The sequence below is a fragment of the Lagopus muta genome, chromosome 1, assembly GCF_023343835.1.
Source record: "Lagopus muta isolate bLagMut1 chromosome 1, bLagMut1 primary, whole genome shotgun sequence".
Lineage (NCBI taxonomy): Eukaryota > Metazoa > Chordata > Aves > Galliformes > Phasianidae > Lagopus > Lagopus muta.
The window spans coordinates 88,431,117-88,458,405 of record NC_064433.1 but is presented as its reverse complement, the minus strand read 5'-3'; the positions used below and the strand labels follow the sequence as shown (position 1 = coordinate 88,458,405).

At 41.0% G+C, this 27,289-nt stretch overlaps 1 protein-coding gene and 1 long non-coding RNA gene across 4 annotated transcripts; one reads left to right on the top strand and one right to left on the bottom strand.

The window, feature by feature from the left end:
* The first annotated feature begins 4,613 nt into the window (after nucleotides 1-4,613).
* LOC125697495 (uncharacterized) lies at nucleotides 4,614-16,631 on the top strand. Its single transcript, XR_007378811.1, has 4 exons — nucleotides 4,614-5,042; nucleotides 9,364-9,413; nucleotides 10,652-10,686; nucleotides 14,098-16,631. It is a non-coding gene; the product is annotated as an uncharacterized LOC125697495 (long non-coding RNA).
* A 159-nt stretch (nucleotides 16,632-16,790) lies between these two features.
* On the bottom strand, nucleotides 16,791-27,060 carry C1H3orf52 (chromosome 1 C3orf52 homolog). Of its 3 annotated transcripts, XM_048954774.1 has the most exons (7): nucleotides 26,536-27,054; nucleotides 25,501-25,734; nucleotides 22,532-22,655; nucleotides 21,848-21,975; nucleotides 20,903-20,973; nucleotides 19,245-19,444; nucleotides 16,836-18,087 (listed from the first exon to the last, which is right to left on the bottom strand). In XM_048954774.1, coding segments are annotated over exons 2-7 (702 nt in total). In that variant the 5' UTR covers nucleotides 25,678-25,734; nucleotides 26,536-27,054; the 3' UTR covers nucleotides 16,836-18,085. The 3 variants fall into 3 exon arrangements, with proteins under 3 accessions (XP_048810722.1, XP_048810716.1, XP_048810731.1); XM_048954765.1 differs by having other exon boundaries at nucleotides 16,791-19,444; nucleotides 25,501-25,693; nucleotides 26,536-27,060; XM_048954759.1 differs by having other exon boundaries at nucleotides 16,791-19,444; nucleotides 26,536-27,059.
* Between the last annotated feature and the right edge of the window lie 229 nt (nucleotides 27,061-27,289).

The following is a 27,289-nucleotide window of genomic DNA, read 5'->3' as shown; positions in this document are numbered from 1 at the left end:
TTCTTTGGAAACACAGAATAAAGAGCAAGGCCCTGAATGCCTATGTACGTTATGGAGAAACTGTTGATTGCCTATAGTATCAGTTATCTGATTTTGTTGCAGTTTTTGTGGCATCCTTTTTTTTTTTGATCAAGCAGCAAAACGACCTTCCCAATGCTGTCTGGACTCAGCAGCAGTCCCAGATAGTGCTGGGCAGGTGTGTGCCGAAGGTTTCCCATCACTGGACACCTTCTCATGAATATTTTTTGTTGCAGCTCTACAGGAAGGATTGTTGTTTCTGACTCTTGTGTTTCCTCTCTCACTCTTTGCTTGGTAACCTCTCATGAAAATGAACGGTAGGAGCAGAAAATGTCTTTTCTCTCCCTTATACCTTTCTCATTTTGGTTCTGATGTTCATTTCTCATACTTCCAGTCTCAAGTGCTCTTCTGAACTCCTTATGTTGGCAACCTCCTTTCTCAATTTAATCTGGACAAAACATTAAATTGATTTTAAGTCATAAAGCTTGATTTGCTGTGTGTTCTTGACAAATGTGAATAAGCTCCCTGGCTCCCTTTAATCAGCTATCATAATCTTTTTTTTTTTTTTTTTTTTCTCAATTGCAGCAATTAGGGCACCAAAGTGAGTAGTCTGTTATGTTCTTCTGAGTACAAATCTGTCCTCCTCTGACTTACTGCATAATTTAATTATTAAAGCTTGATATTATTTTGGATTCCATGTAAGGTAACCCCATAAGAGCAATGATATCATTTAAAGGCAAAGTTGCTCTGCTGGAACAAGTACTCAGAAGGGCTGGTACCATGCTGTGTATGGCATTAACTTCTTGCCACATGTATTGCAACATTTGTCTGCCTACCGAGCCAACAACAGCATTGTGCTGGCATCCTCCCTGCAGTCTGCACAGAGCTAGCATGTGCAGGATGTGGTATCAATTAGTTAATTCTTTATCAGTGGCTTGAAGATGTAAAGCAATTGCTAAAAGCTATTTTATTAAAAAAAAAAAAAAAAAAAAAACAACTATTTTATTATAAAAGCTAAAAGCTATTATAATTATGTTCACTACTTATTTTTGTATTTCGCCTTTGCATCTTTGGTTTGCTTTGCTTCAGAAAACAACATTGCTTTATTAAAGGCACCTCTTTGTCTTGACATTTAAATGTCTGAAATGTTTCAGTGCAATTACACTGTTTTGTATCATTGCATAAAAACTGGTGTGCCCAAATTCTGTTTGGGCTGTTCCAAATTGTGCTTCTCCTGGTTCCTTCTCAGTTCCCCTCACCACCCCAGGGACATCTGATATTTCTGAGTCCTATGTTTTGAGGATCTGATTGGCACTCAGATGGGGCTGGTAGGCACAGTTAGAAATCCCCTATTTCAAGAGAGACATAGGAAGCACGTGTAACTGGAAATCTAAGAGGCACAGCAGAAGAATCCCAAATGCTGTTGGTCAGAAAAATGTATATCATCTTAACGTTCACCTCAATACACTGTGAAAACTGCTTGAATGCAAGCACATTTAGTCTGACTCACGCAGACAGAACCAGATCTAACTATAGCATGTTGAGAATAATGGGGCCCTGCTCACTGAGTAAGCTACGTAGGTGTTCCACTGCACATAGATAATAAATTGCAGTTTTTCTAAAGATGAATTACAGCAATGTGCCATCATATTTAAGAAGTTTATTTCCTTTTTCTGTAGAACTGGATGATGAAAGCAAAGCAATTTGAATCTGCAGATATTGCTCTACCCCAGCAATGGGAGTTTGTTGAATTGCTAAGATGACTTGTAACAAGGTCTTCTCTTGAATTTAGTTTAAGTTCCAATAACTCTCAATAAAGAAATTTAAAATGACCCGTCTCATTACCTACACAGACTTCATAGGCTGAATATTTCAAAATTTTTCTAGTGTTATAAATCATTAGATACCTTCAAACCTGTCAGAAACAAACAATCTGTGTAACAACACTTTGTCTCCTTCTGGAACAACTAATTAGTTGTGTCCCTTTTATATGTACTTGCCTTATCCTGCCTGTAGCTATTAGGATACATCACAGCACTTTCAATCAGTGCAAGGGCACTGAAGCTGGCTTCCTGGAATTCCATCAGAATAAAAATGAAGTTATTCTTAATGCTTGACACATCATTCAGCATGGCTTGTTCCAGACAAGGAACAGGAGAGGAAAATAATGCATACCCAGAGCTGTTGAGGAATATGGAACTATTTTAGAGGTCAGTGCTTTTGATGAGGAACTACACAGGAGCTAATCCCATTCTCGGGTACCAAGACTAAAAGAGTGTGACTAATGTGAAAATCACAACAAAACCTTTGAACCAGCTTGTGCAGAAAATGACAAGCCTCTGCCATGGGCAGTGGAAGCTGTTCTGCTCTGCTGTGCCTGAAGGCTGGCTGCACCACACAAGAGATCTTAACTCTTCTATCAGGAAGCACAGGCTTGGCCCTCAGCTCTAATCCTCACAAAGGCAGTGCTTGTGCCTGGCAGTGTGGCAGGGCAAAGCATGCAATCCAGAAACATCAGGGTGATCTTTCTGGGAATCACTGATCTCCCCCAGCAAGCAGGGCAGCAGCACCCAGCAATGCTCTTTAGCTAGTGGCTAGTAAGAATCTAGTGCTACAGTTGATGTCTCAAATGAGCCTTCAGCCTAACAAGCAACAGTATAACAGCCATTAAAGTTTAGGACTAGCAAAGGAAAAGAGGCAGAGATGCCCAAGTTCCTTACACTGTTAATAATAAACTAGGTAATAGCTAGGCTTGCACATGCCAAGGTTGTTAATTAGCAAACATAACACCAGAATCACAGATTTATCTTGTAGCAAATAGTATCATGCCTTTATTAGCATCTTGTTCATGTGCCTGTTGCAGTATTCCCTTCAGGGCTTCCTCTTTCCCAAGGCTCCTTCAGCTGCTAAAGGCTCTGCACACCCTTCCCAGGTCCTTCCCAGCCAATATCTCACATCTGCCATGAATCTGCTAATCTACTTCAGTGTCAGCAGCAAGAGCAGCAGACAGCAAGATTTGTGCATGTTTGCTCTCTTTCTAGCCTGCGTATCAATTTATCAATTCTGCTTCAAGCCTATTCTCCAGCCTGTACTGGGACTTCAAAGCCACAGCACTGCATTGATTTTTGCCTCCAGAGACCATGAGGATATTTCCTTTCCCTGGGAATATATACTTATTATTATTAAAGATTATTAAAGAGCATCTGATTTTTATCATGACTATGGCACAACAGCAGAAGCAATGGAATTAATTGTAATGGCAATAACCATGATAACAATAAAATAAGAGCACTGCAGGAAAACTAAAAGGAACAATTTTTGTTCAGCAAATGGGTGACTTTTCAGAGCATTGTTAAAACTTGGGCAACGATAGAAGATGATTACTAGTAAACGTAAATGTTTTCTGACAGAATATTCATTCAACAATGTACAGTTTCTAGCATGATAGATGTAGAATTACTCTTAAATCTAATACCACATCTAGCATCAGATGTGGAGGTTGGTGGCCCTACCTGTAGCAGGGGGATTGGAACTTGATGATCCTTGGCATCCCTTCCAACCCAAGCCATCATATGCTTGCTGTTTTATTTATAAACAGGAAAGCCTAGATTAACAAATGGGTCACCTACCTTGTCGCAGATTTGATGCCTCTGCTCAAGGTGCTGCCTGTGAGTGGAGCAAAACAGGGAATCAGCTTCACCCACTGCTGAATTTCAGTGGTTTTGAAGGTCAGAACACCAGTACACCATAAGCTGCACTTGTTGCAACTTCCCAAGGGCAATCACACAGGTCTAATGCTATGAAGCATAATGCTAATGCTTCATAGCCTACCTGTGAATAAAGTATACATAAAACAAATCCTTCTAAGTCCTAGCAGCATGCTGGGGTGGAAGCAACAACCAACGACCAATTTACAATCAAGCCAGTGCTGCTGCAAAGACCAACAGTCAGCAACTGAGGGATGCAGCATGACCAGGTGCTGGTCATTTGGGTAGGCATACAGGCAATGCATCACATTTGAGCACAAATTTGAGATCAGATGACACAAGGATGGTTTGAATTCAGCTGTGTTTGTCTTGGATATATTTGGGCTGTGGTATCTTCCTAAAGTAGATTCAGTCCTGCTACTATTGGAGTGCCAAAAGGTATACCACAGGATTACCCATTACAGACACTGATGCTGAGACTTGGTGTGGGACTGCCTGGGAGAGAAGCATCAGAGTGAGGTTGCCTGGCTGAGTTCTGGTGCATGGTGAAGCACGCTTGTCCATACAAGTATATGTTACTGGGAGGACAGCAGACAATGTGAAACTGTCTGGTTAACCACCTGCTCCACTACATACCTCAGCTCAGACAAAATTGCTGCAGGCGCCTCATGTCTTAGAGGCTTTTTCTTCAGATAGAATTTTACAACTACAGTGAATGAATTATAAGATAATTAAATTATCAGCCTGGCAAACTGTATTTCTGACTCTTTTATTTTTATTTTTCTTCTCCATCTATCTCAGGAGGAAGAAAAAGGGATTAAAAAAAAAAAAAGAAAGCAAAAGAGGATTCAGCAACAAAAGTTATGGGTTTTTTTGACGGGACTGAAGATCTTATTTTTTTTAACGTTTTGGTTTGTCAGACCATTTCTTAGAAGGTCAAGATGGCCAGGCACTCAGGTTTCCTGTTGCTACTTCAGATGAGGGATCCTAGAGGGAGTTCATGCTGCAGCTCATCATCCTTTTTGGGGAGACCGCCAGCGCAACACACTCCAGCCTTGGTGCCTCAGGAAGCCACGTCACTCATTCATTCTCCCCTCCTACTTTCCCCACCTCCACACATTGTGGTTGTGGTTGAGTGTTTTATTTGGTGTTCAGTATCTGAGTGGAAGAGGTAAGGAGCCTCTCTGATCAGTGAGATTAATTTGGTAACGTATACTGTACAGCAAATTTAGAAAGCAGGGAAACCACACTGAAAATCGGCTACTCAAGGGTGCAGAGATCCAGTGGAAGGATGGGAAACTGTCAGCCAAAAATAAGGTAGGTTCAATATCATTTTATGCTTCATTAGAATAGATCTAAAAGAGTGAATTCATTAGAATTTGAGAAAACTATACCTGCAATGAGTCAACTTTAAAGGACTGGGTAGGGCACCATGTGGAGTTTCTTGAATAAACAAGGATAATTTAGCGAGCAAACTAAGATGGACAATATGGTTTTGAGTATTGCCATGGACTGTTCTTTACAGAGGTGACGCCCCTAGGTTTACAGCACTCAGAGCCTACTGAGGCAGGGAAAGATATTACAAGCATGATACACAAGGAGTAGAGCATCCTTGTCAGCTGCCCTGGCCTTCCAGGGAAGGACATTTGGGAAAACTGCATTTAGAGGTTGACCTTGGCATCTGTCATCTGATGAGCCGCATCTCATAAGGGTGTCCTTCTACATACATAGATGTATAGATAGATTATATTTACACTATATATAAATATACTGTATTTATGTGCAGCAGTGGCTTTCCCTAACGCAAACAGATTTTTGCTGTAGGAAAGCAATGGCTCATCCTAAAGCAACTTGGGATTTCTAAGGATGCCTTACCCCACATGCACAGATGTAGGAAGAGATGCCTGGGATAGGCAGCCCTACCCGGAGGACTCTCCCATCCAACCACCCAGCCCATCTTGCCATTGCTTTGTCAAGTATTTGTGTGTTGGCCTTGCTGATGTTAAATTACCCCCTCATTCTTAGTCTTTGCCTTTGCACTTCCAAAAGGTGGTCACCAGAGCTCTCTGTTAACACCACTTTCTGGAAAACCACTGTACTCTGACAGCTTGCTTGGCCTTAAGGAGCTCAGATAAGGCTTGCTGTTGCCAAAATTAAATGTTCTGCTCATTTCCAAAGAGAAAGCATCCCTCACCTCCATGTTGACTGAGGTATAGGGAACAACTTTTTAAGGTGATCTTCAGGGGAAATGGCTTAAAGTTCCCAAAACTTGAAATCCTGCTCTTTCCAGCAGTCAAGGCCAAGAAAGTCCATGTGAAACTGGTGGTCCTAACCTGTACGGGTGCCTGTAGGGTCTTGGCTCTCAAGCCTACTGAATCCCCATGATTTTAAGTGTCTGGAACAACTTACATGGACAGGATTCCCACTGCTTTTTAACATTCCTGACTCCTTTCCAGAAACAAGCTGCTGGCAAAAAACGTGTGTGGTAGAGCACTAATACTAATGAGCTACCCTTTTGGGTAATATCAGGTAATATCAGCAGCCCACGTCATGCCTGACCGGGTCAGTCAGCAGCACCATCCCACCCTCAGCTCTGTGTGGCATGTCACTCCTTGGTCACAGTCGCCCAATTGCTGATAAATCCATGTCTTTCCGAGAAATCACAAGCCTTGCAGAAATCAGTAGGATGAAAAAACAGCAGGATGTTTTTTCTATTCAGAAAACTCATGCAATGACTCAGCATCCTGCTCCATTGTGCTCTGTAGGTCCAACCCCAGACCCGCAGCCTCCTGTGTGGAGGAAGAGATACTGTGACAAGGGAAGTAAGTAAAGGTGCTCCTCCAACACTCCAGAGGGAGGGTGGCATGGGGTGCCCCGGCCAACTCCAAAAATGTCAGGGCTGGTGAACATCTGCTGGCAGTCAGCCCATCCTGATCCTGTATCCATCACAGTGTTTGGTATTACTGTGGACCCAAACCCACAGCATTGCATGAATGCCCTTCTAAGCACCTGGTGCAAGGTTTTAGGCGTGTAACTTGGCATCAAAGTTCTCCTCAAAGACTTTAGTTCTTTGTTTATAGCTTATGTGTTATCAGCTCAAGTTCTTAACAAATGAGGTTTGTGCACCCACACCACCCAGTTGTCTGCATCTCCACTGAGTAGCTTTAACCAGAACTGGAAAAGAAATAAACCAGATGAGTGCAAGTGGTTGATATTTGTTTTTCTGGGGGTCTGGCAGTTTTATACCAGAGGTAGTTAATTTAAGGAACCAGGCGGGAGCAAAACTATTTCCAGGCCATAACCTCTTGTTGAAGGAGGGCAGGTTAGACAGAGAAGAGCTGCAGCAGCTCCCCATTGAAGTCCTCTCTCCAGAAGCCTCATGCAGTAATGCTCCAGTAATGCTCAGAGGACCAAGAACATCATATTTGTGGAAGAACATGAGACTGGCTGTCCTTCCTTACAAATATGTATGTAACCTTGCTGACAGCATACATATTCCCAAATCCACCACTTCATCCCATTTGTTTGGAGATCTTAGGTTTTCGTGTCACTGCTATTTTTGTTATGACCACTTCCCCCATGTGACAGGTCTGAAGCCTGTAGAAGAGTTCAAACAGTTTCTCTGCACAGAGCAAAGCAAAACTACAAAGCTGAAGACAACCAGTTTTGGTTTTGCTTCTATTTTAATTGCATTCCTTCTGTTTAGAAACTGCTAGCCAGATCTATTTCCCAGAATTTTTGTTGATAAATCTATACATATAATTACCTAAACAAACAAGCTAACTAAAAAACCCAAAAAGCAACATGCAATCCCCAAGCCCCTCCAACCACAGACAAATCCAGCTCTAGTCCTCCAACTGGACATTTCCTGCTGTGGAGCCTGCATGTCTGTTGTGTGAGCACAGATGTTGAGAAACTTTTAAAATTCTCAGATCACAGTATATTTTCCCAGAGAAATCCACATTATTGACTAAATAAGACAACTTTATCTAGGGGTTGTGCAGCACTACAAAGGTCTAATTTGCTACAGAAACGTGGTATTTTTCTTTCAGCTATCCAGGAAAAGAGCCATCCGAGCCTTATCCAAACCTTATCAAAGGAAAAGAGCTATCCAAGTGGGCATAGTAGCGTTGGGTCAGTGGTTGGACTAGATGATCTTAGTGGTCCTTTCCAGCCTTAATAATTCTATGATTCTACAATTCTGATGGCCTGTATCACTTCTCATTCCAAGTGAACAACTGAAAAATCAGAAGCCAAAGGAGTATAAATAAAATGCAGATGAATGAACAGATGAGAAGACAAAAATACTGGTATCAAATGTGTGATATCTCGCATTACAATATAGTCAATATGAACTATGTATATTATGAATATACATAACAATACATATGCAATTTTAATTAAAGTGTCCCTTATAGAACTTGTAGGAGCAAATTGAGTGAAGCACTCGCACTGGTCTCTCCAGCTAAACTAGAGGAGTTCATGCTCAGTGCATTTAATAAAACTTGCAAAGAAAATGAGGTAGAGCATCTGAAGTAAGGCAAGATCAATTTTATCTTTATTCTCAACTGCAACAAGAGAAGTAAATTCTCCCCTTGAATGGGAAGTTGGGAGCTTATATTCACTAATGTTTGAAAACTTTCTGCTGCTCTGATAAGAACACCGTAGATGTGCAAAAAGAAAATTTCATGTTACTTGCCAAATTTAGATGGCATGGGAAACAAGTAGGACCTTAGTAATAACGTGTCTATAGCAGCAATAATGATGGGAACACCTATTTACTTCAGGTCCTGGAAAAGGAAAATACAATCTAAATATGCAATTAGAAAGAGACTCACTGCTCAGATGAACAAGCAAGCCGTTTGCTCAAGAGCATTTCCTGTCTCAAATTGATTTGGCAGCTTCATATTCCCTGAGAATGCTTTTAGAATATATGCAATTATATCACTTAGATACCAACACAGTGTTGTAAAATGCTCATGAGTTACCTTACAGGAATTTTACAAGCATAGAGTTATAAAATATAAGCAATAGTACCGCTCCATTGAACCTAGTTGTTACTACCAAAAAACCTTGCTAACAGTGCATTTGTGTACTGTCGTACTGGTGTAATTTGAAGGGCTAAATATGCCTGATAATTTCAGTACTTAAAGCTGCATCACCTTCTGCTTGAAGAGCAAACAGTACCTCAGTGGCCAGAGCTTGGGTCTCTCAGGAGCAGTCCTGCCTGCCCTTACCATCACCCCTATGCCCGTAGCTGTGCTGCACAGTCGCCTCCTTGCCATTCCTCCTGATTGTCACTGAGACACACCAAAGGGCAGATGGATGTGAATAATGCACAGGGACACCGGGCTGGGTCTCCCATTTGTCTTCCATGCATTTCCTGCTTGCTCACCCATATGGAGTTGTTTAACACAGGCATAAAGGCTGCTTGACACTGCAATGCCCAGTGCCCACTGCACGCTCCTCCCTGAGTGGTCTGGGGAAAGGCTGAGCTGGCCAAAATGCCAAGTAAAGGGACAGGTCTTAAAGCAGGAGGGATCTGCCCATGTAATCACAGGCTCCTGGGGGTTGGCAGTGAAGTGTGAGGTCTAACCAGCACCCGAGCTGACCCTCTGCCATTTTCCCTGCATTCCAGGTGGAAGATGAGCATTCCTGTGTGGAGGAAGAGATACTCTGACAAGGGAAGTAAGTAAAGGTGCTCCTCCAACACTCCAGGGGAATGGGGACCCTCAACCACCCTGAAGCACCACAGCCCCAGCCATGGGGTACTCCAATGTAACTGTGCTGTCTTAGGAATTTTCCTAGAAACACAGGCACAAATACAACCTTCCCCAAGGGAAGTGGTCATGGCACTGAGCTTGCCAGAACACAGGAAATTCCTGCACAGTGCTCTCAGACACAGCGTTAGGATTTTGGCTGATCCTGTGTGGAGCCAGGAAGTGGACTCAGCGATCCTTGTGGGTCTTTTCCAACTTGGGATATTCCATAATTCTATGGTTCTAAATATATGTTTTTCTGTTTGGGCAAAAAGTGTCTTCACGCTTTATATTTAAATATCTAGCAGAGCACCTTCACGTGCTTTAGTATTTAATGGCTGAAAGATTAAAAATGAAGAGCAAACCTGTGGACTCTATCAGGTGTTCTGCTACTGAAATAGTTTGGGCATATTACATACGTAAATAGGGAAGACTCATGTGGTTGGAATCACATGCATTCACATAAACCACGAGATCTTGGTTTCAGTTCATATTGTTATCTTTTCTGTCAGTGGGTAAAACAGTTCATCCACTGAAGTATAATATGTAGCACTGCTCTCATGAGTTGACAACTTGCTCAAGAGGAGCAGCTTCTAGTGTATGTTTGCGTATATTGGCAATCTCATAGCAGCCTTGAGGCAGCACTGTGCTATTTGAAACCACTGCCAGGTCTCTGGATGGCAGCCTTAATGCAGTGCTGAAGGGCTGACACCTTCCCTTCAGTTAAGTTGCAAAGCAGGCATGCTTCAAGGTCTGCTATCTGAGGCAGAAGTGAAAGTTCAGCTCTGAAATGTTGTAGGAGCAACCAACAGCTCAACCAACTTCCCAATAATTGGGTTCCCAGTAAGAACCCCATAGGCAGCTGAAAATAAAGCTGTGAGAAAGGATGAGGCAAAGAGCTCTGTACCAGGGTCAAGGGACAGAGAGAGAAGCTGCTAGATAAGCCCAAACTTCTGAACCAATGAAGTTAATTGTCTGGGTTTCACTGTAGTCAGTGAGTAACATGACAAGGTGTGTGTGCTAAACCAAAGAAAAAAAATAATCTTTACCATCCACCAGATTTCTCTAGTACCCAGAGAGAACCCCGGGGGTTTTCCCTTCCCACACCCCATATCCCTCTGGCTGTACAAGAACTGGCAGTCACTTCTTTGCTTCCTCTCTTCCCAGCACAGACCGAGAGTCACCCGCCGAGCCCTGCCCAGGTAATGATTCAAGCATGTGCTTTCACTGCTCACCCAAGGCATCCTCCTGACTGAAAAAAAGAGACGTCCATCACCTTCCCTTGTTAGCTTCTAAGGAGTACTGCCCTCTCCTCCCCATCATAGCCATTTCCCCTCGGCTGCCTGCAGCTTCATCAAAATTGGCATGCTTTCTGCAAAAAATGTTTTAGTTTCAGCATGGCGTCTTTTAATAAAAAGCCTTTTATCTAGATTGTTGCCAACTCACGTTACCAATAGAAATCTCCAGTTGAAAGAATAAAAGAGATTTAATACTTGGGAAGTATTAAATGAATGGCTAAATCTCTTCTGGAACAGATCAAGGTTTCTGGTGCCAATTCCTTCCTGCCTCTAGGAGGAGGAAAAAAGCCTCAAAGCAGGCACTGTCAAGTTAAACATTTGGATTCTTACAAAACACAAGAGATCAAATGTCTGTACTGCATGACAGGGCACACAGGAGGATGGCGTGATGTCATATTGCCCAGTCCATTTTGCTTCCCTGTTTGGGGTCAGAACCAGGAGCTCTGGTAAGGCACCCTGAGGTAGCTGAAGAGGTAGCCACCCACTGGTGTGTGCCTGCTTATCTGCCCACACTCATCTCCCCAAAGGGAACAGGAGGGACAGCAGAACCTTTCTGCCCAAGGCATCCAACTGGTGCATTGTGTTCATTTGCTGAGATTATTTTTGGTGAGGCACTGAAGCAGGTTATCCAGAGAAGTGGTGGTTGACCAGTCACTGGAGACATTCAAGGTCAGGCTGGATGGGACTCCGAGAAACTGGACTGAGCTGTAGGTGTCCCTGTTCATTTCAGGGTAGTTGGACTAGCCCGTGAGGGTCCCTCCCAACTCAGAGGATTCTATGATTCCTTCAGAACACAGCAGCTGAATACCTGTGGTCTGCTACTTCTGCTTTGAAAAGCAGAGGATAAGGGAAGTTGTCTTTTAAATCACCAATCATAAACAATCACCAGAAAACCCGTGGAGAGCAGAAAAAGGTGCTGCCATTTAGCAGCCTGCTCTGTTTTGTTTTTTTTTTTTTCTTTAAGACAGCAGCAAAGCAAAAGTTGCCTGTAGATATGTGGGTGTTTAACAGAAAATTTTAAGAAGGTGGGCAAGATAACAGAAAAGGGTGTGATTAAATGAGCTCATTGTTTGTGTGGGTGTGGGGTGAGATGAGGGGGAAGAAAAAAGGAGCGGGTGGAACTCTAATGGGGAACCTGTCAAGTAGCTGTCTTGAGACTTTTTGGTCCCAAGTATGATCCACAGAGCAAGATGTGAAGACAGTATTGGGAGAGTCTTTACTACAATACAAAGATAGCCCTTTCCAAGTATTAAGCTCAGTCTATGGCTAATGAAAGACTCAACCAAAGTGCCAGGAGTCTTCATACACACTCCTCATGTGCTGCGAATGTGTGGGACAAATCACTCCACCTCCACACTTAATTCCCCCCACTGATAAGAGAAAGTTGATGACAACAGCTTTGCAAAACTCATAGGTTGCAAGCACACTGGAATGTGTGGCTGCAATTAAGTTTTGGGTAGACCTGTGTGTTGGAAGGAACAAGAACCACACCAGACTTCACTTGGTGGATTTAGAGCCAGTTAGTTATGAAAATAAACTGCCTAACTGTTCTTATTTTCAGGTATATTAAGAGAAATGCTGCTGTCCTTCCAGTTCTTTCTAACAGAGGCTAGGGAAAGGGACAGCCTGGTCTTTGCAAAAAGATAGGGAATTCCTTTTCTTAAGCTTGTCCTCCCTTATCACTTCACTCTTTAAAATTTCTGTCATCTCTAAGTCTCAAAAAATTGTGCAAAACCTCAATTCAAAACTCAGGAATTGTTTTCAAAGCACTGTTTCCCTCATGTTGTGAGATCTTCCATACCAAGCAGAACCCAAATAGACAAGATGATTGTTACAACTGAGAATATCTGACAGATTCCTCAGTAATTATGTTCCAATATGCCCTACTGAAGAAAGGAGCAACTGAAGAAAGGCCATTTAGTCTGGAGAAAACGAGGCTGAGGGGAGACCTTATTGTTGTCTTCAAATACCTGAAAGGTGCTTACAGCAAGAGCAGGGTTGGTCTCCTCTCATTGGTGACAGGATGAGGAGAAATGGCCTCAAGTTGTGCCAGGGTAAATTTAGGTTGGATATCGGGAAAAACTTCTTTACAGAAAGGGTTGTTAAGCACTGGAATAGGCTCCCCAGGGAGGTGGTTGAGTCACCATCCCTGGGTGTGTTTAAAAACTGTTTGGATGTGTTGCTCAGGGACATGATTTAGCAGAGGGTTGTTAGGGTAATACGGTTAGGTTGTGGTTGGACTTGGTGATCCTTAAAGGTCTTTTCCAACCTGAGCAATTCTACGATTCTGTGATTCCAATGACAATTTCTCAAACCTAGATTTGAAAAACAAAAGATAACTGCTTGGGTTTAATAACTCATGCAACAGATACCTTTGTTCCACTTACAGAACACAAAAGTAGCTCTGCTACAAATGTCAGCATGATCACAGCAAAATTCACTTAAACATACTGCTAATGCACCAGACAGCAGTGAATGCCACCAGAAAAGCTGTATTTACTTGCTAGCTTTATTACTCTGTGAATTCAAATCAAGCATCAGGGCAAGTAAATTTTTAACTTCTGGATCCAGTTCACTGCGCTCTTTTGGATTTAATGAGTCATCCTTCTGCCTACCTGGATGAGCAGTCACCCAAAACACATTAGCAGGCATGCACAGGAGTTAAAGAGTGGGCAAGTTTCAACAGGTTTGGGAAGGCAGCTACTCATGCAATGTTATCTTCTCATTCATTAATGAATAATTTCCTCTCTCTGGTTCCAAGGAACATGCTAGAAGAGGGCCACCAGGCAGAGGGCAGCTGTCCTTGCATCCCCTGCAATACTTGGGCCCCTTCCAGGAGCCACATGTCCACGCTCACTTTAAGTGCTACTCCTGAGCCCAGCTTGTGCTGGTGGCTGGCACTTGGACCTCTCCAGGCACCAGCAGGCAAGCACACGGGCCAGCTAACTCATAGTCCCAGTCCCTGGGTGCAGCCAGGGCAGAGGATGATTCAGACTCCCCTATATGTGCTGCTGTGTTCCCATGTGCATGGTGTGATGAAAGTTTTCTCACGTAATCCACCAGCAGGCAGTATCAATCTCAGAACACGTCAGGCCATCACCATCCAGCTGCGCAGCAGTTATGTGCTGCTGCATGCTCCTGTGTGCAGCTGTGGTCCACACAAAAGGGAAATAGCTGCAGGTCTGCAAACCCTTCTCATTATTACATACGAGCATTAACACTACTGCAGGAGCGCTGCAAGATTCTTCAGCAAGAGGGTATTACCATGCTCAAGCCAATTCATGTCTCTTTCTCTCTCCCTCTCCCTGCTCTCAGGAACACAGTGACCAAAAAGGCTCTATGAATACCAGTGGAATGTGGTATTCTACTGTCAGCTACAATGTCAAACCTGAATCCTATGCAGCTAACATGGAAACTCAGACAGAATACGCAACTGTCAACATACCTAAGAGCAAGCAATATACCACCTACTCTGAAGACCAGAATGCATACGATTATGTCCTGATCCATTAGAAAGGAAGCCTTTCTGCTCTGATGGCATTCCTGGGAGCTACGTGAATATTTAAGCTGGCAGCATGCAGCCTTCCTAATCCCATCTGTTGTGCTGACTCTTCAAACAAGCTGGAGAGCATCTCTGTTATGTTATAAAAGCTTATGTATTCTAGTCAGTCCCGATGAGACAAATCTGAAAAAGCAATCACCAAAAGAAGCATGGAGAGGATACAGGACTTAACAATTAAAACAAGAGGAATCAGCAGTAGCTACCATTGCAAAGCAATGTTTATGTTTCTCTATAGAAAATGGAGTGCTTTTTGCTAGAAGCAATTGAGACTTGATGATTTTTCCAGATTTTCAGGATTTTTACAGTGCCTTTTTTTTAAGGGATGTAATAGAATTTATTATAGAAATATCAAAAATTCAATAATAATAACCGCCTCCTTTTAAAAAAAAATAATAATAAACTTTGTTCTAGGTGATCTTGCTCTTCCAGAGTTTCTCTGGCCTGCTTCATATATATCACTATACACACAAAGATACAACCCGGATAAAGGCATCATTTCTCTAGTTGTTCTCCTCAGCAACCCTTAATGCAATATTACTTGTCACAGAGTGAAGTCTTAACAAAGCTGGATAGAATGAAGAACGCAACAAACTGCACACAATAAATAAACAAATAAAAAGTGTAGGCACTTCAAGCCACTGCCACCTGGAAGACCATGAAACCACTGAAGATCCCAAAGTTGCACAGGCAGCAACTGCACACCTCTCAGCAAGGGATTCCCTGGTGCTGCATCTGGCACATAACTCTTTCAGCTCTCTTCTACTGGACTCTCAGTTTTGGCTCCCTGCAGTGGCAGAGCACAACTTCTTCATAGTCCATCGACCTACTGCACGAAGCATTTCTGATCACACATGTCCAGGTTGAAACTGGTTATTCATCTGCTAACCAGAGATCATAAAGTGATTCTGTGCTAATGTTCTTGCTACCGCATGTATTTTTTTTTCCTCTGTTTTTGTATTAAAACATTTTGAAAAAAAGTGTTGTGCAATTTTTCTGATATAAAATCTTTCTTGGTATCCAAATTACTTAACTTGATGAAATGTTTTCACACTATTCTGATCCTAATGGATAAGGTATTTATTATGTCACTGGTTATTTTCTTTTGTATTATCAATTTACCTCTAAGAGGTAACCAGATATGACTGCCTTTTTTTGGCATTTCCTTCAATTAGAGTTCAAAGTACATCTGGAGACATGCTGTAAAGCTGGATACTTTCTGTTGAATTATGGAATCATAGAATGGTCTGGGTTGAAAAGGACCACAGTGATCATCTAGTTTCAACCCCCTGCTATGTGCAGGGTCGCCAACCAGCAGACCAGGCTGCCCAGAGCCACATCCAGCCTGGCCTTGAATGCCTCTAGGGATGGGGCATCCATAACCTCCTTGGGCAACCTGTTCCAGTGTGTCAACACCCTCTGTGGGAAAAACTTCTTCCAAATATCTAAACTAAACCTACCCGTCTCAGTTTAAAACCATTCCCCCTTGTTCTATCACTATCCACCCTCATAAACAGCCATTCCCCCTCCTGTTTATATGCTCCCTTCAAGTACTGGAAGGCCACAATGAGGTCCCCCAGAACCTACTCCTTTCCAAACTAAACAAGCCCAGTTCCCTCAACCTTTCTTCATAGGAGAGGTGCTCCAGCTCTCTGATCATCTTAGCAGTCCTACATCTTGCTACAACTTCACTGCATTCTTCCCTGTGAATTGCATGGGTAAAAAATCTGGAGCAGAGAACAGCAGGGAAAAAATGAATACTTTGCAGCTTCTTGTTTCTCCTCATTAATTCTTAATGCACATGGAAGTGTCTTCGTAAAGAAGTGATTATTATTTTTTTGTTCTTTGAAACAGAATCAAGATAAAGAAGTGTTGGCACATTCAGTCACCTTAAGCAGTAAGAGCAATAATATCAAGCAGCATCTCAAAGGCAAACTATTTTCTTGCCATTGTCATTTCCATAAGCTTCTGCTTTTGGGATAAACTATGCAAACTATGAATTTTGTCCTTCCCCAGAATAAGAGTATCTCTTTTAATTGTATGCTGCATACTATGTTAATGCACAACATTTGTGTATCTGTATATCTTTTTGTTGTTGCTGCTGTTTTTTAGATACATGTATAGAAATAATAGCCCTAAATATACAATCATACCATTTCATCAAATGAGGCAAGAAAAGAGAAATTACGGTACTTATAGCCAGTGCTACATTTTACAAATCGGGATGGGGACAGAATTAATCATAGATGTGAGCTTAGTGACATCCTGATTTGCTCTACACCATTCCCCAACCCCAAGCTCAGATAAAATTACAACAACAATCATTTGAGTGCAGACAGACCCTTCATACTGCTGTCACCATTCAGGATTCCCATTGCTATTTTTCAACTCAAAATGCTGAAAGAATGCCAAAGAAAGAAAATGATCACTTGTAGAGTAAAAATAAATAATTTAATGCATAGTTTAGTTTTCAGTTTACTCTTTAAATAAACTAGTAACAATAGAAAAACAAAAAAGCTATTTTCCCTAGGATATTTTTCACAATACAAAAAATTCCTTAAAATAAATTTATCTATGCAACAATAGTAATATTTATACTGGCTAAAAATGTTTGTAAGTGAGAAAAAGTTATACTTCACTAACATGGTAGTGAAGTATCACATTATTCATGAAGTTAATGCTTAACTTTTAGCTTTCATGTTATAGTCAGTTACTGGCTGTAACTCTCACGCTACACTGGCCTACATCATCTGCCTCAGCATCTTCCTCTTGACACTCGTCTGTCCCATATGATCTCTTGTCATCAAGAACAACTGTCACTGTCTTGCTAAAGTATTTTGCATCTGTTTACTTATGGTTCTTCTTTTCTTTGTGTTTTGTTCTTTTTTTTTTTTTTTTTCCCCATCACTGCCAGAGCAGGAGGTATAAGTAGAGCAGAAACTCATTTTCCTTTGAATTTAGAGCTGTGAATCCAATGGATGTCTTTTCACAAGAACCAGTAGCTAATTAGCAAAGTACACAGCTAATTTGACAGATTTGAAAGATTGCTGCAGCATTCAGATGCATTAGAGTCTTCCCAATGCTTCTTCCTGCTTCATTTCTATTTCACATTACAGAAGAGAAAAACAGATCAGACACCACCTTTTCTGGGAAGACTATAGGATGAACAAGGGGATGATGTGAGTACTAATTCACCTAAGAAGGAAGTGCAAAAGTTTTGAAAATAGAAAGTATATGTAAGTTTTTGATTGTTTTGAGAGGAAAGAGCACTGGGGAGATATGGCAGATGAAGGTGGCAGAGAAGAAAAGGAAAAGACATGAGCACGGGTAGATGTAAGCATTAAGGATGAGATTGTGCAGATAATTTTTTATAAGCCAAGAGCAGAAGGAATGAGGCATTTGCCTTAGCAGATCATTCAAGTAATCCATATTCATTAAAAACTTAATAAAAAAAGAAAGAAAAAAAGAAAAATCAGAGGGGTTGGAAGCCAACAGAGCCCTATTCAGACAAAATATGTTAGTTTCACAAGATTGAAGATCTACCTATAATTCCACACAAAAATAAAGGAGGTAGCAATGTGTTAGGAGTAAGGCACTCTCATACCAATACCACATTTTCATTTAAAGAACATCTTTAGAAGTGTTTCCACCTGTTGAATGACTCCCTAACCTGAGATCACTAATAGACAGTAGAAGACCACCTCTTCTAAGAGGTAAGGAAGATGAGGAGTCTGTCCATTATTTTCCTGAAAATAAAAAAACACATTATTAACACTAAATTTTAGTTAGATATTTCAGAGTATTCTTTCCTGCCCCTTTTATAGTATTACAGTGGATTTATGTATGTTTTTTTTCTTTAAATATTACCAACATAAGGAATAAAATAATATTAGGATTAGAATTTGTGACTTGTTAATTTCTTGTCCCTTCATTCTTTACTTCCTTGGTAATCTCATGAATTAAGCACAAATCTTACTTGTACCTATATATTATGTTCTGTGATGTGTTAGTCCAGGTTCATATTCCAGTCTGGGAGGGAATTAGAAGGATTACTGAATCCAACTCCTGTTCCTCTCCCTCCCCCCAAAAGACTACCTAAAAATTAGGCTATATGTCTGAGAGCATTGTCCAAACATTTCTTGAACTTTAGGAGGCTTTGTGCCATAATCACCTTATGAATTATTCTGAAGGCACTTAGGTATGTTTCAATAAATTCAGGGAAAAACACAACACAACACAACAGCTCCCTGAACTATTTTCAGTGAAACTTCAAAGCTCATAAGACTTTTATACTGATATTTCAATAAAGGCAGACCTAAATTCAATAAAGACAGACCTAAATACACTGGAATCACTGCCTTTTTACTAGAAAATCTGGAAATTGGAACATTTGGTTCATTTAAAAGATATCTTTGTGTATACGAAAATTTCTCCCAAGAATTCTTTCCCTTTTCATTGTTGACTGTTAATTCATCAGAAGTTCACTCCCAAATTGCTAATCCTTTTCACTTGGATTTAAATTTGTTTTACAAACATTTAAATACAAATTAAATATGAGGAAAACCAACTGGAGTTATTTTTGCCCCCTGTTATGGTACACACATACACGAGATTTTAACTGTGTGCATTAAATGCAAGAGGGGATCAGAAGAATTTGGTTGGATTCTGTAGCTAAGCATCTTCATCACTACTCAATCTCTCATTACAGGACCAAATAAAGAATTCTGGTTTATAAGCTAGGTACAACAAGACTTTCTTGTAAACAGAGTATTTTACAATTACCTTAACAAAGTTGTGCAAAACATGAGCTAATAAATCTCAACATCTTTCCAGAAAGATCTCCCTCTTTTCAAGTAAATAATTGTGCTCTTTGTAAACAGCCCCTCTAAAGTACAGTACTTACATGTTGATGCGAGAGAAGCTGGGTCAAGCTTTAACCTGGTACATTCAGATGCCCCGGGATTAGAAGTATCTTCTTCATCATAAATATTTTGAAGTAGAACATTCCTTATAAAGTCTGGGTTCATTACATTCTCCATAAACCCCTCTGTTGATGGCGGTACAAAGAACTCTAGTTGGTAAAATACAGTGGAGCTTTCATTACTGAAAAATAGGAAGCCAAGAATGAATGCCTGTGAGTCACCAATGAATCCTTTCTTCCTTGAGGAGGCTGAATTCTCACAAAGTTGGCACAGATTTCTTCTTTAAGCTCTTTTCTAAAGAAAAGCATCTTAAAAAATAGAAATAAAACCTGCCACCTAAGCATCCCATTTCTTTTTTTCCCCTCTCTTCTCCAAGTACTTCTTGACATTAACAGAAACTGGGCACATACCTGAGGCATGTTTTCCAATGCACAAAGGGCAATTAGATATGTGAGGATGAGGCTTTCGGCATTTGTGCCTAACAAACATATAATGATAAGGGAATAGCTGCTGCAACATCTGGCACACAACTTAGCTAAACACCTACAGAAAAACTTGCTCTCCTGATAGCAGAGTCTGGCACAACCCAGCTGTGCTTCTAGCCCGAGCTCTGGAACAGATGAAGTTAACTACAGTCCCTCTCTGGAGATTTGTGATCTACCAACTCCATTAAGTACAAATAGACAGCTCCATTTTATTCAAACAATTTAGAATACCAAAAAAAGAAATTGCACAAGGAAAAAGAGGCAGAGACACAGATTGGCTAGTACATACACAGTACTAAAGATTTGTACTTGATCTAAATCATTATGTATGCCCAAAAGGCCAAGAAGCTAAAGCTCACTCAGTGAGCCATGGCTGGTGGTGCATAGGAACACATTCCCCAAAGCACCCTCAGGTCTGCTTCTGGGCCCAGTTCAAGGATCTGGAGCTTTTGCTAACCTTCTGCCCATGATGTTCTCCTGTTTTCCCCATCCACTTTGCAACACTGCATTTTCAGAAGCCCTCTGGGATCAATTGCATTTGCCACACTGCTACTTCTCCATGAGAGGACCGCACTACAGCAGAGCCTTCCGGCCTCATTTTTCCTGCAACTTCTTAGTTTCACTCCTGTGGAATCTTCATAGCTTAAAACATGCGTGTCTAAAACACAGTGAACTCCTCAGCCTTCCTTCGGTGTCAGTTTCTGCTGACGGTAAGATTTCCTCTGTATTCCGGTTAGAAGCTTTCTTCTGCCTCTGCAAGGCAAGCCTAAGTTCTTTTCCCCTTCTTCCCACCTCTACTGTTTCTCTGGAACCATGAGCTGAGCTTCTCTTCATCTGTAACGAACTGTCATAGATTCCAGTAGCTCATTTTCTTCTTAATAAGAATAAGCTAATTATGGCCTGCACTTGGAATCAAAGACAGCAGAGAAGATACTCAACAGTAACAAAATGCTACTGTCATTATATACTACTAGTAGGACTTGTCTTTTACACCAGACCAGAGGATCCTTTGTCAAGTTTTCACTACCTATATTTATCACTCTCCCCAGAACGTTCTATTTTTCACAGATTTAAATGTTATGCATATTTACATAGGTACACATCTCACCCAAAGTTCGTAAATTTCTGATAATTTTGGTAATAAATTTGCTTACCTGACATAATCCACTTTAGCAGATCTAAAGTAGCGTCGTAGAGCTGGAGATGAGCTGTAGACATCTGTTATCTTAGAGAGAAAAAAAAAATTTTTTTAAAATAAGGTATTTCTTCCATTCAATTTCTACCTTCCCCACAAAAGACAGTACAATGAATCATTCTTATAAAGGTGTTTTAAGGGCCATAAACACAGGTGCCGAAGGTCAAATATCTGCAAATAAATGCCTTGGAAATGGTACACATTCCATTTAAGCTTGACAGACAAGTTAATCTGTGTGCTTGAGTGATTATTGTATTACCTTAGCACAAAGGAAGGCATTCAGGGTGAACTAAAAGTATGTGCTCTTGTTGCCAGAGCAATTTATGTTGTTTGGCTTAGGTTCTTATTAGTGGCAAAAAGCCCTTCTATTCTAACTTGGCAGAGAGAAAGGTGTCCCAGCTGAGACTCCCATTCCACAGTACATCTAAGCCAGTATGGCCATGCCTCACTTCAGCCACTGCTCAGTCAGCAATGGCTCAGTGTAAATGGCAGATATAAATCCAGACTGACATTATACACTTCAGGAGAATGTAATGCAGATCTGACTCTAGGCTAGAAGACCTCTACAGGCCTCTCCTTATCTAAGCTATTCAGTGGTTCAATGAAAAAGTGAAGATCATGTCTCAATTATTACTCAAATAATAAGTAAAAAAAAAAAATTGTAAAAAACAGCCTTTTTTTTTTTTCTTTTTCTTTTTTTTGCTTTTTTTCCTCTTCCCTGGCAAATGCAATTGTTCACGTGCTTAAAAGCAGCCAGTTTTTCTTTACAAAAATACAATTCAGAATTTAACAAGTTATGTGGAATTATAAGCGGCTGAGTTGCTACACAGAGAAACAGAAAACACTTAAAAGGAAAAACACTGAACCTATGTAAGGAGAATTTGCTTTGCCAAGAAGCACGTACCCTCTTAGTAATGTCTTCAGAGAAAAGGTGTGGAAGACCACACAGTAAGTTGAACTTTCCAGAAAAATTGTGATAATTCTGTAGCAGTGCATCCGTATACCAATAATCATCTTCATCTGTGTAAACATCTAGTATCCAAAAGGAGATAGAAAGGGTAGGAAAAATAGTTAGCAGAATTATTGAGGAAAAAGCAACAACCTCCTGGTTTTCTCCAAGGTGGCTTTCACACAAACTTGCTAGGTAATGACTGTGTTGGAGTGACAGAAAGAAAGCATGAGTCACCTAAAGAAAAGTGACAGCACCCAGAGAACTGTGACCCACCCCATCAATAACAATGACAACCATCTGCTCTGGGAATCTGACAGACATCACATGAGGAGAGGTGAATGATCCATTGCCCTTCCAGCGGTGCTACAAGCATCATTTCTACCCTAGCTCTCACTCTAGTAATACTCTCTCACTTAGCTACAAGAGCTGCCATCCCATCAGGATGCAAGTTACTGGTTTCTTGCTCAATTAAAAGCCTTCACCACCTATTCTGTTCAGCACACTACCTTCTGCAATTGGCACCCAAGTCTCCTATGCAGTTTTCAGCAGGACTTTGGATGCTGCTGTTCAATTAATATTTTTATTAGATTGTACATATTGCTCATTTTTATTAGAGAACAAGCCAAGAGTACTTACTAGAATATAGAGCTAGACTGATGAGAATGACCAGGAACAAAACAACAAAAATTGTAGTTAAAACCATCCATAGTTTACACTTCCAGAAAATTATCTTCCTGCATGATTTCCACTGATCTCTCCCCTAGTTAAAAAAGGAAAGGGAATTTTGATTAATGAAATGAGGTGGGAAGAATATTTAAGCATGTCTCTACGGTCACATATAGAAACACACTCAAAAAAAAGCCCAACATAAATGAGTCTTGTTGTAAGTAATTTTCTGTATCGAGGGTTCCCATCCTGAAGCACTGGTGCAAGACAGAAGATAGACCTGCAGGCTACTACCTGAGAGATGTAGTGTTCCCCATTTGTTCAGTTTCCAACTTTTGAAATGCTCAGAAAGCTGAGGTGCTAGCAAGGTTCTTTCACTGCTTCCAATTTTTGTCAACTACTTCATTTTGATGTGCATGTCCCACAGGCTGTTCTTTTAAAGCGTGCCATGTCTCCCAGCTAAAAACGTGTCTGGAGGAACTTGCAAAATAATTCACCCCTGTGATGTTGATGCTGTTAGCCTGCATAGTTCCTGGATGCCAGCACTCAAAGCAAGTGAGATACTATTCATTAGGTATTACTGCTTTAAAAAAAACACTAGAGTAATTAAGACTTTTAAAGCTGACTCCCTTTTTCTTCAGAAGATTGAATACTGGGAGGCTACTGAGTAGACTTAAAGATTATTACAAATCTCACTTGTTCTGGATGACAAGGAAATTACCTTCAAACAAATTATGTTTGCATGCATGTTCATGTAGGAGTGAAAAGACAATACATACATTTCATTTAACTTTTACTAAGATTTAAGAGCAAAGTTATTGGCTAACCCAGCTATACTAACATTAAAGAACAAGTTTAGGTGACATAATAAAACAAATAAACGCCAACTAATTTGTTCCACAGACAGAAAATGGAATGAATAGCATGAATGGATATTTTCCTTTTAATTTATCCTCCTCTCATCTACTGTAAACCTATGAACTCCATGTCTTTTTGTCTTTGGCACCAAATGAGGCAAAGCAAACGTTATGGGTTGTCCGAGATACACATAGGTAGATTGGCAGGAACCAGCTGCTAGCTGGCAGCATTAATCTAGTTTCCTTTTCTTCATCTTCTGAACTTTCTAAGAACCTAGCACAATGGAAAACTTTTTAATGAATTGAACTGGCATCCTCCAGCTAGCTTAAAACTTCAGTGGAACAGCAGTTGCACAGGGGGAGAGAGCGAACATCCCCAGAAAGAGCTTATCTGAGCTCTCCAGGAACTAGGGTAGACAAAGTGTCCTCTATAGACACCTCCCCATGGAGAACTTCGTTTCTGTGGGGGATGAAGAGCAACTGGCTTAATATAGTTTCTCTTACAGCACATGTTCAAGTGGTCATGTATATACATGGGGATTCTTTTTCATTTAAAAAAATGTATTAGAAGAGACAACCTTCAGTTTAATACCTGACACTAGTATATAACTTTTTTATCTGAAAAAACAAATTGGTAACTACTATCTAGCATTACACTGATGACATCAGCTTTGTATCATCAGTCAAGACTGTTATCAAGCCCAAACTCCCACCTAGAATACAAGTCACATATTCAGGCCATCACAAAAGATTAATTGCTAATCAAGCTCTGTAAACTGCATTGATGTCAAGTAGACATTCAGCTCTGCAATGGTGTTTCATCAGTTGGGCCAGCACCCTCTTGGACACTGCCCATAAACGTCACAAGACCTCCAGGAAGAAGCAACAGAAAAAAAAAAATCTCTCCCAAATGGACAGGGCCATTCTGATTAATCTGCTGCCTGAACAGGAAGCAGAGCATAATAATTTTCCAATATTCTTCATGGGATAGGAAATCAAATCCCAGAATCAACAGAAAGAGCCCAGATGAAAACACATTTCTGGGAAGGGGAAGGCTGAATAGAAACTCAAGGCAGTTTCTCAAGGAAGCTGAGCCTCTCTCCTCCACCCTTTCTCCTATTTCTCTTTGAATCTCCGCAGAAGTTGCCTGATCCTATAGCAGGCTGGTACAGCTCACCGGACCAGAGGAGAAGGAGATGGCCCCCTATATGGTACAGGAAATCAAGCTGTTTATTTAATGGCACAGATCAACACTAAAACGATGAATGGTGCTCACACAAGGAAGCTTGGCCAGGAGCATGAAGGAAGAGACAGCATGACTAATGCTGCCAAGATCTCAGGTGGGTTCAGCCATCCCAAAAGATCTGCCCACGCAGAAATGTGGAATTTCTGCCACAGATTTTCCCTCTGCTCTTAAGTAATGAGAATTTTGTATCACAGCTACTCATGAGTAAATACTGCTCGTCTGGCAGCGTTAGTCTGTCCCATAGCTTGAAGCTAAATGCTGGGCACTGGCTACCCCAGGACTCACGCACTACTCTTAATTGAGGCTTTGGGGCGCTCTTGTATAAATACCCAAATGCAACCACAAATTGCTCCAAGATCAAAGAGGAAGAATTCAGCATGATTTACAAACTTTACTGCAGGACATTCTTATTCTTTCTTTGGCAGCACCATTTTCAGATTAATTTGTTCCTTCAGAAAGTCTGTTTTTAGTGTGCTTCAACATTTCTCCCTTCTAGTTTTGAGCCCAATCCCACTGGCAGTACATGAAAACAGAAAGCAAAACTTAGAATACCAAGTACAACTACAACTTTTATTTCCTAAGATAAAGCTCACAGACAGCACCAAAAAATAATAATGGTAATATCTGACTTCAAAACTAGAATGTTTCATCATGTAAAATAAAATAAATACACTTTACTTGCTCTCAGTCTTTGTTTTCAAGCCAGAAACCTTTCCCCATCCCTCAAACAAATTAAACAACCCCTACACAAAGTTTCTATAAAATGCCACTTCTGTCATTGTGTGGTATTTCCCCAGGAGCTCCACAAGCATCAGATGAGCAACTGAAATTCCTACCTTGCTCGTTGCAGGTTCTGAAGAATTTAGAGGCTTCTTATGATCAGCTGTACTTTCCTCCCCGTTAACTTCTTGCAATTCAATAACCTCATGCTCCCCGTCAGAGCTTTGCCTTTTCATAGCTTCTGTTTCTGTGTGAGGACCTCTGTCTCTGTAGCAAGCACAGAGCCAGCTCATTTCCTTCTGGTTTCAGCTGTAATTATGCCAGTAACAGTTCTGGTATGAAGCTGAAGACTGTAACAGTGAGAGAGCTGGGATAGTTTTTACAAGAGCAATCTCAAAACGTCAGTAAGTAAGGGGAAATCCTTGGAAAGACAAATAACATCATCTGCACAAGCCAAGTAGGAAAGGGAGGGTGAGGAAGTATCGATTTGCCTCGTCTCCATAACTCCACTGTGCAAGACTAGGTTTTCCAGTTTGTCTGCCTTACTGTACCAGCCCTTGACAAGCACGAGCAGGTGACTAACCCTCAGCAGTGCTGCCATTTGCTGAAGTGATTTTGAAAGCAACTGGATTGCTTTCCCTGCTGCTTTCAGCTGAAACAGTGAAATACAGACAAACAGATGTGGTTCTCGACAGCATAAACCAAGGAAAGTATCACATTGCTTGTGGTTCTGCTGGGCTACAAAAGGAGCTTACATCTTCCATTAATGCTTCCAATTTTAGCCTCTCAGTGTAGTCTAATTGGAACTGAACACTACTCAGCGTTGTGCTGGGAGTTGTCCTCTCTAGATGTTCTATAGTCTAAAATTGCGTCAGGTGCCAAAGAAGAGTTTATGTCTACTCACATACTGTGGAGCATAAACTTGGAAATTGAGAATTTAATTCCATATAAAAGAAGAACAAATCTGAAGAGAGAAGGGGGATGGCCTTCTAATTTTATCTTGCACCCTTGAGGGTTTTACAAAGCAAATCATGGCGTGAATTGAGATTTGTTCTCCACTAGATTGCCACAAGAAATAAAATGCTTACTGTAACCAAGGGCTGATTTTCCCCTCTCCTTCCCTCCCACCCTTCCAATATTCTTCATCCTACCTCCTCTTATTTCTTCTGTTCTGACTCCTTCCTGGGGTTTCTTCTTCCTTGCCACAGAGCACTCCTCTTATTTTTGATCAAAAGGATGCTCACACTCCTGCCTCAGAAGAGAGGACATTGGATTAAAAAGGGAACAAAGCCTCTTTCCGCAACTTCTTTTTCTGCTGGATGAACATCCACTCACAGCACCGCTCCTTGTTTCCCCTGCCAAACGCTGAGGATGGGTTTTTCTCCCTCAGATTTTCTCATTGTGCAACTCTTCTGGCTACTAAGCTTAGAGTATTCCCAAGGAGGTTTGGATTGCTGATGTCATGGTGCAGTCATCCAGGCAAAGGCACTCTGTGAAGCTGAGCATAAGGCTCTGTTTAAATCAGCAAATAAAAACAAACACAAGTCCCACGACCCATCTTCTGGTTGTGGAGAATCTTTAAAAGACTGGAGTACTGAGGATGAAGCTGAGCAGACATCAAGATCAAAACAGGTACTGATTCCTGAATCCACAGGAATTCACTTGGGATCTTCACTAGAAGAGAATTTACCTGCTGGTTCTCAAGTATTCCTGTTGAAAACTGGGTTCACTTCATTTCCACTCATATATAAGACTGTACCTTCCTGGTGAACTGCCTGAAACAACAACATTTTTTCCTAAGTCAAGTGAGTTAATGATTATGGATCTCAGCTTGTAAATGCCAAAGTCCATTTATTTCATCCTTCTGAAAGAACTCTGTATGAACTCCTGAATTTCTGTTGTCTG

Coding starts and splice junctions, on each gene's coding strand:
- C1H3orf52 (XM_048954765.1), bottom strand. CDS start 25,677: ATGAGCTGGCTCTGTGCTTGCTACAGAGACAGAGGTCCTCACACAGAA. Junction 22,656..25,500: donor CAGAACCTGCAACGAGCAAG/GTAGGAATTTCA, acceptor TTTTTTAACTAG/GGGAGAGATCAGTGGAAATC. Junction 20,974..21,847: donor CTGAAGACATTACTAAGAGG/GTACGTGCTTCT, acceptor TTTCTCTCTAAG/ATAACAGATGTCTACAGCTC.